Genomic DNA, 11,933 nt, shown 5'->3' on the forward strand with positions numbered 1-11,933 from the left:
TGTACAGGGAAAGGGGGATACCTAGTCAGTTGTAAAGGGAAAGGGGGGGATACCTAGTCAGTTGTAAAGGGAGATACCTAGTCAGTTGTAAAGGGAAAGGGGGGATACCTAGTCAGTTGTAAAGGGAGATACCTAGTCAGTTGTACAGGGAAAGGGGGGATACCTAGTCAGTTGTAAAGGGAAAGGGGGGATACCTAGTCAGTTGTAAAGGGAGATACCTAGTCAGTTGTAAAGGGAAAGGGGGGATACCTAGTCAGTTGTAAAGGGAAAGGGGGGATACCTAGTCAGTTGTAAAGGGAGATACCTAGTCAGTTGTAAAGGGAAATACCTAGTCAGTTGTACAGGGAAAGGGGAGATACCTAGTCAGTTGTAAAGGGAGATACCTAGTCAGTTGTAAAGGGGAGATACCTAGTCAGTTGTACAGGGAAAGGGGGGATACCTAGTCAGTTGTAAAGGGGAGATACCTAGTCAGTTGTAAAGGGGAGATACCTAGTCAGTTGTACAGGGCAAGGGGGGATACCTAGTCAGTTGTACAGGGAAAGGGGGGATACCTAGTCAGTTGTAAAGGGAAAGGGGGATACCTAGTCAGTTGTAAAGGGGAGATACCTAGTCAGTTGTACAGGGAAAGGGGGGATACCTATTCAGTTGTAAAGGGAAAGGGGGGATACCTAGTCAGTTGTAAAGGGAGATACCTAGTCAGTTGTAAAGGGAAAGGGGGGATACCTAGTCAGTTGTAAAAGGAGATACCTAGTCAGTTGTAAAGGGAGATACCTAGTCAGTTGTAAAGGGAAAGGGGGGATACCTAGTCAGTTGTAAAGGGAGATACCTAGTCAGTTGTAAAGGGAAAGGGGGGATACCTAGTCAGTTGTAAAGGGGGATACCTAGTCAGTTGTAAAGGGAAAGGGGGATACCTAGTCAGTTTGTAAAGGGGGATACCTAGTCAGTTGTAAGGGAGATACCTAGTCAGTTGTAAAGGGGGGATACCTAGTCAGTTGTAAAGGGAAAGGGGGATACCTAGTCAGTTGTAAAGGGAAAGGGGGGATACCTAGTCAGTTGTAAAGGGAAAGGGGGATACCTAGTCAGTTGTAAAGGGAAAGGGGGATACCTAGTCAGTTGTAAAGGGAGATACCTAGTCAGTTGTAAAGGGAAAGGGGGATACCTAGTCAGTTGTAAAGGGAGATACCTAGTCAGTTGTAAAGGGAAAGGGGGATACCTAGTCAGTTGTAAAGGGAGATACCTAGTCAGTTGTAAAGGGAAAGGGGGGATACCTAGTCAGTTGTAAAGGGGAAAGGGGGATACTAGTCAGTTGTAAAGGGAAAGGGGATACCTAGTCAGTTGTAAAGGGAAAGGGGGATACCTAGTCAGTTGTAAAGGGAAAGGGGATACCTAGTCAGTTGTAAAGGGAGATACCTAGTCAGTTGTAAAGGGAAAGGGGGGATACCTAGTCAGTTGTAAAGGGAGATACCTAGTCAGTTGTAAAGGGAAAGGGGGATACCTAGTCAGTTGTAAAGGGAGATACCTAGTCAGTTGTACAGGGAAAGGGGGATACCTAGTCAGTTGTAAAGGGAAAGGGGGATACCTAGTCAGTTGTAAAGGGAAAGGAGGATACCTAGTCAGTTGTAAAGGGAGATACCTAGTCAGTTGTAAAGGGAAAGGGGGATACCTAGTCAGTTGTAAAGGGAGATACCTAGTCAGTTGTACAGGGAAAGGGGGGATACCTAGTCAGTTGTAAAGGGAGATACCTAGTCAGTTGTAAAGGGAAAGGGGGATACCTAGTCAGTTGTAAAGGGAAAGGGGGGATACCTAGTCAGTTGTACAGGGAAAGGGGGGATACCTAGTCAGTTGTACAGGGAAAGGGGGGATACCTAGTCAGTTGTAAAGGGACAGGGGGGATACCTAGTCAGTTGTACAGGGAAAGGGGGGATACCTAGTCAGTTGTAAAGGGAAAGGGGGGGATACCTAGTCAGTTGTAAAGGGAGATACCTAGTCAGTTGTAAAGGGAAAGGGGGGATACCTAGTCAGTTGTAAAGGGAGATACCTAGTCAGTTGTACAGGGAAAGGGGGGATACCTAGTCAGTTGTAAAGGGAAAGGGGGGATACCTAGTCAGTTGTAAAGGGAGATACCTAGTCAGTTGTAAAGGGAAAGGGGGGATACTAGTCAGTTGTAAAGGGAAGGGGGGGATACCTAGTCAGTTGTAAAGGGAAAGGGGGGATACCTAGTCAGTTGTAAAGGGAAAGGGGGGATACCCTAGTCAGTTGTAAAGGGGGGAATACCTAGTCAGTTTGTAAAGGGAAAGGGGGATACCTAGTCAGTTGTAAAGGGAAAGGGGGGATACCTAGTCAGTTGTAAAGGGAGATACCTAGTCAGTTGTACAGGGAAAGGGGGGATACCTAGTCAGTTGTACAGGGAGATACCTAGTCAGTTGTACAGGGAAAGGGGGGATACCTAGTCAGTTGTAAAGGGAGATACCTAGTCAGTTGTACAGGGAAAGGGGGGATACCTAGTCAGTTGTACAGGGAGATACCTAGTCAGTTGTAAAGGGAAAGGGGGATACCTAGTCAGTTGTAAAGGGAAAGGGGGATACCTAGTCAGTTGTAAAGGGAGATACCTAGTCAGTTGTACAGGGAGATACCTAGTCAGTTGTAAAGGGAAAGGGGGGATACCTAGTCAGTTGTAAAGGGAAAGGGGGATACCTAGTCAGTTGTAAAGGGAAATGGGGGATACCTAGTCATTTGTAAAGGGAAAGGGAGATACCTAGACAGTTGTAAAGGGAAAGGGGGATACCTAGTCAGTTGTAAAGGGAGATACCTAGTCAGTTGTAAAGGGAAAGGAGATACCTAGTCAGTTGTAAAGGGAGATACCTAGTCAGTTGTAAAGGGAAAGGGGGATACCTAGTCAGTTGTAAAGGGAGATACCTAGTCAGTTGTAAAGGGAAAGGGAGATACCTAGTCAGTTGTAAAGGGAGATACCTAGTCAGTTGTAAAGGGAAAGGGGGATACCTAGTCAGTTGTAAAGGGAAAGGGGGGATACCTAGTCAGTTGTAAAGGGAGATACCTAGTCAGTTGTAAAGGGAAAGGGGGATACCTAGTCAGTTGTAAAGGGAAAGGGGGATACCTAGTCAGTTGTAAAGGGAGATACCTAGTCAGTTGTAAAGGGAAAGGGGGGATACCTAGTCAGTTGTAAAGGGGGGATACCTAGTCAGTTGTAAAGGGAAAGGGGGGATACCTAGTCAGTTGTAAAGGGAAAGGGAGATACCTAGTCAGTTGTAAAGGGAAAGGGGGATACCTAGTCAGTTGTAAAGGGAAAGGGGGGATACCTAGTCAGTTGTAAAGGGGGATACCTAGTCAGTTGTAAAAGGGATAGGGGGATACCTAGTCAGTTGTAAAGGGAAAGGGGGGATACCTAGTCAGTTGTAAAGGGAGATACCTAGTCAGTTGTAAAGGAACGGGGGGATACCTAGTCAGTTGTAAAGGGAAAGGGGGATACCTAGTCAGTTGTAAAGGGAAAGGGAGATACCTAGTCAGTTGTAAAGGGAGATTCCTAGTCAGTTGTAAAGGGATAGGGGGATACCTAGTCAGTTGTAAAGGGAAAGGGGGATACCTAGTCAGTTGTAAAGGGAGATACCTAGTCAGTTGTAAAGGGAAAGGGGGGATACCTAGTCAGTTGTAAAGGGAAAGGGGGATACCTAGTCAGTTGTAAAGGGAGATACCTAGTCAGTTGTAAAGGGAAAGGGGGGATACCTAGTCAGTTGTAAAGGGGGATACCTAGTCAGTTGTAAAGGGAGATACCTAGTCAGTTGTAAAGGGAAAGGGGGATACCTAGTCAGTTGTAAAGGGGGGATACCTAGTCAGTTGTAAAGGGAAAGGGGGATACCTAGTCAGTTGGAAAGGGAAAGGGGGGATACCTAGTCAGTTGTAAAGGGAAAGGGGGGATACCTAGTCAGTTGTAAAGGGAAAGGGGGATACCTAGTCAGTTGTAAAGGGAAAGGGGGGATACCTAGTCAGTTGTACAGGGAAAGGGGGGATACCTAGTCAGTTGTAAAGGGAAAGGGGGATACCTAGTCAGTTGTAAAGGGAAAGGGGGGATACCTAGTCAGTTGTACAGGGAAAGGGGGATACCTAGCCAGTTGTAAAGGGAAAGGGGGGATACCTAGTCAGTTTTAAAGGGAAAGGGGGGATACCTAGTCAGTTGTAAAGGGAAAGGGGGATACCTAGTCAGTTGTAAAGGGAAAGGGGGGATACCTAGTCAGTTGTAAAGGGAAAGGGAGATACCTAGTCAGTTGTAAAGGGAAAGGGAGATACCTAGTCAGTTGTACAGGGAAAGGGGGGATACCTAGTCAGTTGTACAGGGAAAGGGGGGATACCTAGTCAGTTGTACAGGGAAAGGGGGGATACCTAGCCAGTTGTAAAGGGAAAGGGGGGATACCTAGTCAGTTGTAAAGGGAAAGGGGGGATACCTAGTCAGTTGTAAAGGGAAAGGGGGGATACCTAGTCAGTTGTAAAGGGAAAGGGGGATACCTAGTCAGTTGTAAAGGGAAAGGGGGGATACCTAGTCAGTTGTACAGGGAAAGGGGGGATACCTAGTCAGTTGTAAAGGGAAAGGGAGATACCTAGTCAGTTGTAAAGGGAAAGGGGGATACCTAGTCAGTTGTAAAGGGAAAGGGGGGATACCTAGTCAGTTGTAAAGGGAAAGGGGGGATACCTAGTCAGTTGTAAAGGGAAAGGGGGGATACCTAGTCAGTTGTAAAGGGAAAGGGGGGATACCTAGTCAGTTGTAAAGGGAAAGGGGGGATACCTAGTCAGTTGTAAAGGAAAAGGGGGGATACCTAGCCAGTTGTCCAACTGAAAGCCTTCAGCTGAAATGTGTCTTCTGCATTTAACCCAAACCCCCTCTGAATCAGAGAGGTGAAGTGGAGGGGGCTGCCTTAATCAACATTTTGTACCATGTCAGCTCGGGGATTTGATCCAGCAACCTTTCGGTTACTGGCCCAATGTTCTAAAAAAATGTTTTTCAAATGCATCTAGTCATACATGTAGTTATCGATGATCATACAGGATGGTATCTGTTCAAGGCACTCCAGGTGTGGATGGGAGGCCAGGAGTCAATGCTACAGAAGGCATATCAGGACCACCTGGACCTGCAGGGAGACGAGGGAAAAAAGGTCAGACACTGTTGGTGGTATGTGATTTTTTTTTGTCCATGCACAAGTGCTCAATTATACATGTGCAGACCAGTGGAGGCTGGTGTCACCTTAAATTGGAGGACTTGTAATTCATTCTATTCCAGCCATTACAATGATTCCATCTTCCAATTCAAAGTGACACCAGCCTCCACTGGTACAGACCTAACAAAACTAAATAATTTAAAGAAATCAGTATAAAAAAAAAATCCATCCATAACTATCATGATGACCCCTTGCCTGTCCAGGTCCCCCTGGAGAGAGAGGGGAGCCTGGGGTGAAAGGAGACGTGGGAGACCCTGGACCTCCAGGATTGAAGGACGAGACCTCCAATGACATCTTCATAGAGGGTAAAAGAGGGTAGAGTTCTCATTCTCTTAAAAATCCATCTTACTAGCTTAATCCCCCTACTAGTTCATCTTACTAGCTCACCCTACCAGTTCATCTTACTAGATCACCCTACTAGTTCATCTTACTAGATCACCCTACTAGTTCATCTTACTAGATCACCCTACTAGTTCATCTTACTAGATCACCCTACTAGTTCATCTTACTAGATCACCCTACTAGTTCATCTTACTAGATCACCCTACTAGTTCATCTTACTAGATCACCCTACTCGTTCATCTTACTAGATCACCCTACTAGTTCACCTTACTAGATCACATGACTAGTTCATCTTACTAGCTTAATCCCCCTACTAGTTAATCTTACTAGCTCACCCTACTAGTTCATCTTACTAGCTCACATGACTAGTTCATCTTACTAGATCACATGACTAGTTCATCTTACTAGCTCACCCTGCTAGTTCATCTTACTAGCTCACCCTGCTAGTTCATCTTACTAGCTCACCCTGCTAGTTCATCTTACTAGCTCACCCTGCTAGTTCATCTTACTAGCTCACCCTGCTAGTTCATCTTACTAGATCACCCTGCTAGTTCATCTTACTAGATCACCCTACTAGTTCATCTTACTAGATCACCCTACTAGTTCATCTTACTAGATCACCCTACTAGTTCATCTTACTAGATCACCCTACTAGTTCATCTTACTAGATCACCCTACTAGTTCATCTTACTAGATCACCCTACTAGTTCATCTTACTAGCTCACCCTGCTAGTTCATCTTACTAGCTCACCCTGCTAGTTCATCTTACTAGCTCACCCTGCTAGTTCATCTTACTAGATCACCCTGCTAGTTCATCTTACTAGATCACCCTACTAGTTCATCTTACTAGATCACCCTACTAGTTCATCTTACTAGATCACCCTACTAGTTCATCTTACTAGATCACCCTACTAGTTCATCTTACTAGATCACCCTACTAGTTCATCTTACTAGATCACCCTACTAGTTCATCTTACTAGATCACCCTACTAGTTCATCTTACTAGATCACCCTACTAGTTCATCTTACTAGATCACCCTACTAGTTCATCTTACTAGATCACCCTACTAGTTCACCCTACTAGTTCATCTTACTAGATCACCCTACTAGTTCATCTTACTAGATCACCCTACTCGTTCATCTTACTAGATCACCCTACTAGTTCACCCTACTAGTTCATCTTACTAGTTCATCTTACTAGATCACCCTACTAGTTCATCTTACTAGATCACCCTACTCGTTCATCTTACTAGATCACCCTACTCGTTCATCTTACTAGATCACCCTACTAGTTCACCCTACTAGTTCATCTTACTAGTTCATCTTACTAGATCACCCTACTAGATCACCCTACTAGTTCACCCTACTAGTTCATCTTACTAGATCACCCTACTAGTTCATCTTACTAGATCACCCTACTCGTTCATCTTACTAGATCACCCTACTAGTTCACCTTACTAGCTCACATGACTAGTTCATCTTACTAGATCACATGACTAGTTCATCTTACTAGCTTAAGCCCCCTACTAGTTCATCTTACTAGCTCACCCTACTAGTTCATCTTACTAGCTCACATGACTAGTTCATCTTACTAGATCACCCTGCTACTTCATCTTACTAGATCACATGACTAGTTCATCTTACTAGCTCACCCTGCTAGTTCATCTTACTAGCTCACCCTGCTAGTTCATCTTACTAGCTCACCCTGCTAGTTCATCTTACTAGATCACCCTGCTAGTTCATCTTACTAGCTCACCCTACTAGTTCATCTTACTAGATCACCCTACTAGTTCATCTTACTAGATCACCCTACTAGCTCACCCTACTAGTTCATCTTACTAGCTCACCCTACTAGTTCATCTTACTAGCTCACCCTACTAGGTCATCTTACTAGATCATCTTACTAGATCACCCTACTAGTTCATCTTACTAGATCACCCTACTAGCTCACCCTACTAGTTCATCTTACTAGCTCACCCTACTAGTTCATCTTACTAGCTCACCCTACTAGGTCATCTTACTAGATCATCTTACTAGATCACCCTACTAGTTCATCTTACTAGCTCACCCTGCTAGTTCATCTTACTAGCTCACCCTACTAGTTCATCTTACTAGATTACCCTACTAGTTCATCTTACTAGATCACATGACTAGTTCATCTTACTAGCTTAATCCCTCTACTAGTTCATCTTACTAGATCACCCTACTAGTTCATCTTACTAGATCACATGACTAGTTCATCTTACTAGATCACATGACTAGTTCATCTTACTAGCTCACACTGCTAGTTCATCTTACTAGCTCACCCTACTAGTTCATCTTACTAGCTCACCCTGCTAGTTCATCTTACTAGATCACCCTGCTAGTTCATCTTACTAGCTCACCCTACTAGTTCATCTTACTAGATCACCCTGCTAGTTCATCTTACTAGATCACATGACTAGTTCATCTTACTAGCTCACCCTGCTAGTTCATCTTACTAGCTCACCCTGCTAGTTCATCTTACTAGCTCACCCTGCTAGTTCATCTTACTAGATCACCCTGCTAGTTCATCTTACTAGATCACCCTGCTAGTTCATCTTACTAGATCACCCTGCTAGATCACCCTGCTAGTTCATCTTACTAGATCACCCTACTAGTTCATCTTACTAGCTCACCCTACTAGTTCATCTTACTAGATCACCCTACTAGCTCACCCTACTAGTTCATCTTACTAGCTCACCCTACTAGTTCATCTTACCAGCTCACCCTACTAGTTTATCTTACCAGCTCACCCTACTAGTTCATCTTACCAGCTCACCCTACTAGTTTATCTTACTCGATCATCCTCAACTACATTTGAGCTACTAAACACAGATTTTGCAGATAGTTACAATTGATGTTGTACTTGCAATGATCATAATTGTATTACATACTGTAAATGTTCATTTTTCTGAGAAGCTTGTTCAGATTCTGTTCCTCTGGTTGTGTTTGAAGGGCCTCCGGGTCCAAGGGGCCCTCCTGGCCCTGCCGGTCCCCCTGGTCTACCTGGCCCCCCAGCGACCTTAGAGGACCCAGAACCCTCTAGAAATAGGACCATGAGAGCACAGTTGTTAGAGAACACCTGTTTCCATCAAGACAACATGTCTGACTCTCTGGGTGAGTATGCGGTTCAGAGATTCCACCAACAATGACATGCATTCATCCTCACTGTAAAACATTGTTCCATTTCTCTCTACACTCTTAGGTACAGAGAATGCAGCCACAAGCAGTGACACCTTAAATGTAACCAACGCAGAGACTGTTAATACAACCATCAGGGCACACATCCATCAAGCCAACATGTCTTCGGGTGAGCATACTGTCCTGGCAGAGATTCCACCACCAACAACAACTCAAGAATCACCATGTATGAACATAAGTTTATTCCTCAGTGTAAAAAACAACAACACTGTTGTATCTCTCTCCCCTTAGAGTCAGCGAATCTAGCTGCAAGTAATGACACGTTGAATGTAACTGACACCGAGAACGAGGAATTAAATAACCGACAAATGACATACACCGAGATAGTGGAAGAAGGACATTTGAATGTAACCGAGACCAAGATTGTGGAAGAAGGACATTTGAATGTAACCGAGACCAAGATAGTGGAAGAAGGACATTTGAATGTAACCGAGACCAAGATAGTGGAAGAAGGACATTTGAATGTAACCGAGACCAAGATAGTGGAAGAAGGACATTTGAATGTAACCGAGACCAAGATAGTGGAAGAAGGACATTTGAATGTAACCGAGACCAAGATAGTGGAAGAAGGACATTTGAATGTAACCGAGACCGAGATAGTGGAAGAAGGACATTTGAATGTAACCGAGACCGAGATAGTGGAAGAAGGACATTTGAATGTAACCGAGACCGAGATAGTGGAAGACGGACATTTGAATGTAACCGAGACTGAGATAGTGGAAGACGGACATTTGAATGTAACCGAGACCGAGATAGTGGAAGAAGGACATTTGAATGTAACCGAGACCGAGATAGTGGAAGAAGGACATTTGAATGTAACCGAGACCGAGATAGTGGAAGACGGACATTTGAATGTAACCGAGACTGAGATAGTGGAAGAAGGACATTTGAATGTAACCGAGACTGAGATAGTGGAAGAAGGACATTTGAATGTAACCGAGACCGAGATAGTGGAAGACGGACATTTCAACGTAACCGAGATAGTGGAAGACGGACATTTGAATGTAACTGAGATAGTGGAAGACGGACATTTGAATGTAACCGAGACCGAGATAGTGGAAGATGGACATTTGAATGTAACCGAGACCGAGATAGTGGAAGAAGGACATTTGAATGTAACCGAGACCGAGATAGTGGAAGAAGGACATTTGAATGTAACCGAGACTGAGATAGTGGAAGACGGACATTTCAACGTAACCGAGACCGAGATAGTGGAAGGCGGACATTTCAAAGTAACCGAGACCGAGATAGTGGAAGGCGGACATTTCAACGTAACCGAGACCGAGATAGTGGAAGGCGGACATTTCAACGTAACCGAGACCGAGATAGTGGAAGGCGGACATTTCAACTTAACCGAGACCGAGATTGTGGAAGAAGCAGCATTTAGGAAAACTGGTATGAAACTATTTAAATCTATAAAGGGGTTGAATTAGGATGGTGAGGGTATTAAAATTGTCTTCATAATTGATTGCATCTTCCCTATTCCCCCCAATGACACCTTGAATGTAACCGACATAGAGGATTCGAAAGAAGAACCTGTTTGGAAAGCTGGTGTCAAAACGATTTGTTCATTAGGCAACACTGGGGGTTCAATTGGGATGTTGAAGGTAGATTATTGTTCTTCATAATTGGTTGCATTTTGTCAACAGAAGGCCTTAAAGTCTTCACTGTTCCCTCCAATGTAACCACAGAATTTAAAGGTACAGCCTGGAAGCTTAGTTTGTACTAGTGTACTATACCTTCAACCTTTACTCGTGAGCGCCCCCTAGTGGAAACTGTTGCTGAGTGAAATTATTTCAAACATTGTCATTATTTAATTTCCATGTTTCTCTTTCGTATCCATAGAATACATTATCAAAACCATAACGTGCTTTCCAAACGTCACTAAAATGGAAACCACATTTGGAGTTTGGATGCAAGATGCAGCCCGGGTGAACGATAACCACATTTGGATGGCTGAACACTTTTCAGGTACAGTGCTTTTGGCAAGTCGTAAAGGAAATACCAGTAATATTGAGGAACCGTGTTTTATAATAGGGAAAACTCAAGGCCAAAGAAATAAATCAGCTGGTACAATACATCAAGTTTATATAAGTTGCAACAATGAATCCATTTCCAGCAGAAAGATACTGTGTGTGCGATTTACATTTGGCTTTCAGGTCGAGTCTTGCAGGAGTACAAGAGCATTGCATCATTTCCTAACAGCAGGTCTATTGACATGAGGAAGTTCTACCAGGGTTGTGGCCACATCATCTACAATGGGTCTGTTTACTATCATAATGCAGGAACCTCGAAAGTTGTCAAGTAGGTGTTTCTTTACTGCAGTTTAAAGCAACACGTATATTATCAGATATTTTTTCAAAATCTTGTACATGATTCTAAGTGTTTTATCCATTCTCAATATTTTGCTTTTACAGGGATAACCTGAAGACCAGGAGATTACAGACACTGGCCATTGAGAATGCTCTTTACCACAATCGAACCTATCTCTTCCACAACTCCAAGACGTACTTTAAGTTTGCTGTGGACGAGAACGGACTGTGGCTCATATATGCTTCAGCTATCAGTGGAACCGTGATGGTGGCCAAGTTAAACCATAAGAGGTTTTCTGTGTTGTCTGTGGTTAGCACGTCCTATCCTGTACCGAGTGCTGGGAATGCCTTTGTTGCATGTGGAGTTCTGTATCTGACTGACACCAAAGACACAAAAGTCACACATGCTTTTGACTTAATGAAAGAGAAAGCTTTCAATGCAAGTTTGGATCTCAGATCAGCCAATGGTATAATGGCCATGTTGTCATATTATCCCGAAAATCAACTTTTGTACATGTGGGACAACAGCTATGTGAAAATATGCAAGGCTTATTTTACTTTGGATCAACAACAAAAAAGTCTAGTCAAATGTTATGGTCGTAAATAAATCTTATGATCGTAAATAAATCTTATGACAGTAGGAGACATTCTGCCTAGGAGAATACAGTCAGTCACAAGTAGTGACACCTTGAATGTAACCAATGCAGAGAAGGTTCTATTAACAATCAGAGCACACACCCATCAAGCCAACACCCATCAAGCCAACACCCATCAAGCCAACACCCATCAAGCCAGCACCCATCAAGCCAACACCCATCAAGCCAACACCCAA

General features: G+C 43.8%; 1 protein-coding gene across 1 annotated transcript in view; it reads left to right on the top strand.

The window, feature by feature from the left end:
• LOC109867343 (uncharacterized) overlaps nt 1–11,763 on the top strand; it is a 63,188-nt gene extending 51,425 nt beyond the window's left edge. The window contains exons 4-11 of the mRNA XM_031801543.1: nt 5,073–5,162; nt 5,429–5,530; nt 8,544–8,705; nt 8,794–8,898; nt 9,021–10,184; nt 10,635–10,760; nt 10,949–11,093; nt 11,207–11,763. Of these exons, the coding sequence (XP_031657403.1) occupies nt 5,073–5,162; nt 5,429–5,530; nt 8,544–8,705; nt 8,794–8,898; nt 9,021–10,184; nt 10,635–10,760; nt 10,949–11,093; nt 11,207–11,708 (2,396 nt within the window). The 3' untranslated portion in view covers nt 11,709–11,763. The remainder of the gene's footprint in view (nt 1–5,072; nt 5,163–5,428; nt 5,531–8,543; nt 8,706–8,793; nt 8,899–9,020; nt 10,185–10,634; nt 10,761–10,948; nt 11,094–11,206) is intronic.
• The last annotated feature ends 170 nt before the right edge of the window (nt 11,764–11,933 follow it).

This window comes from Oncorhynchus kisutch, linkage group LG22, assembly GCF_002021735.2.
Source record: "Oncorhynchus kisutch isolate 150728-3 linkage group LG22, Okis_V2, whole genome shotgun sequence".
In the NCBI taxonomy this organism is placed as follows: Eukaryota; Metazoa; Chordata; class Actinopteri; order Salmoniformes; family Salmonidae; genus Oncorhynchus; species Oncorhynchus kisutch.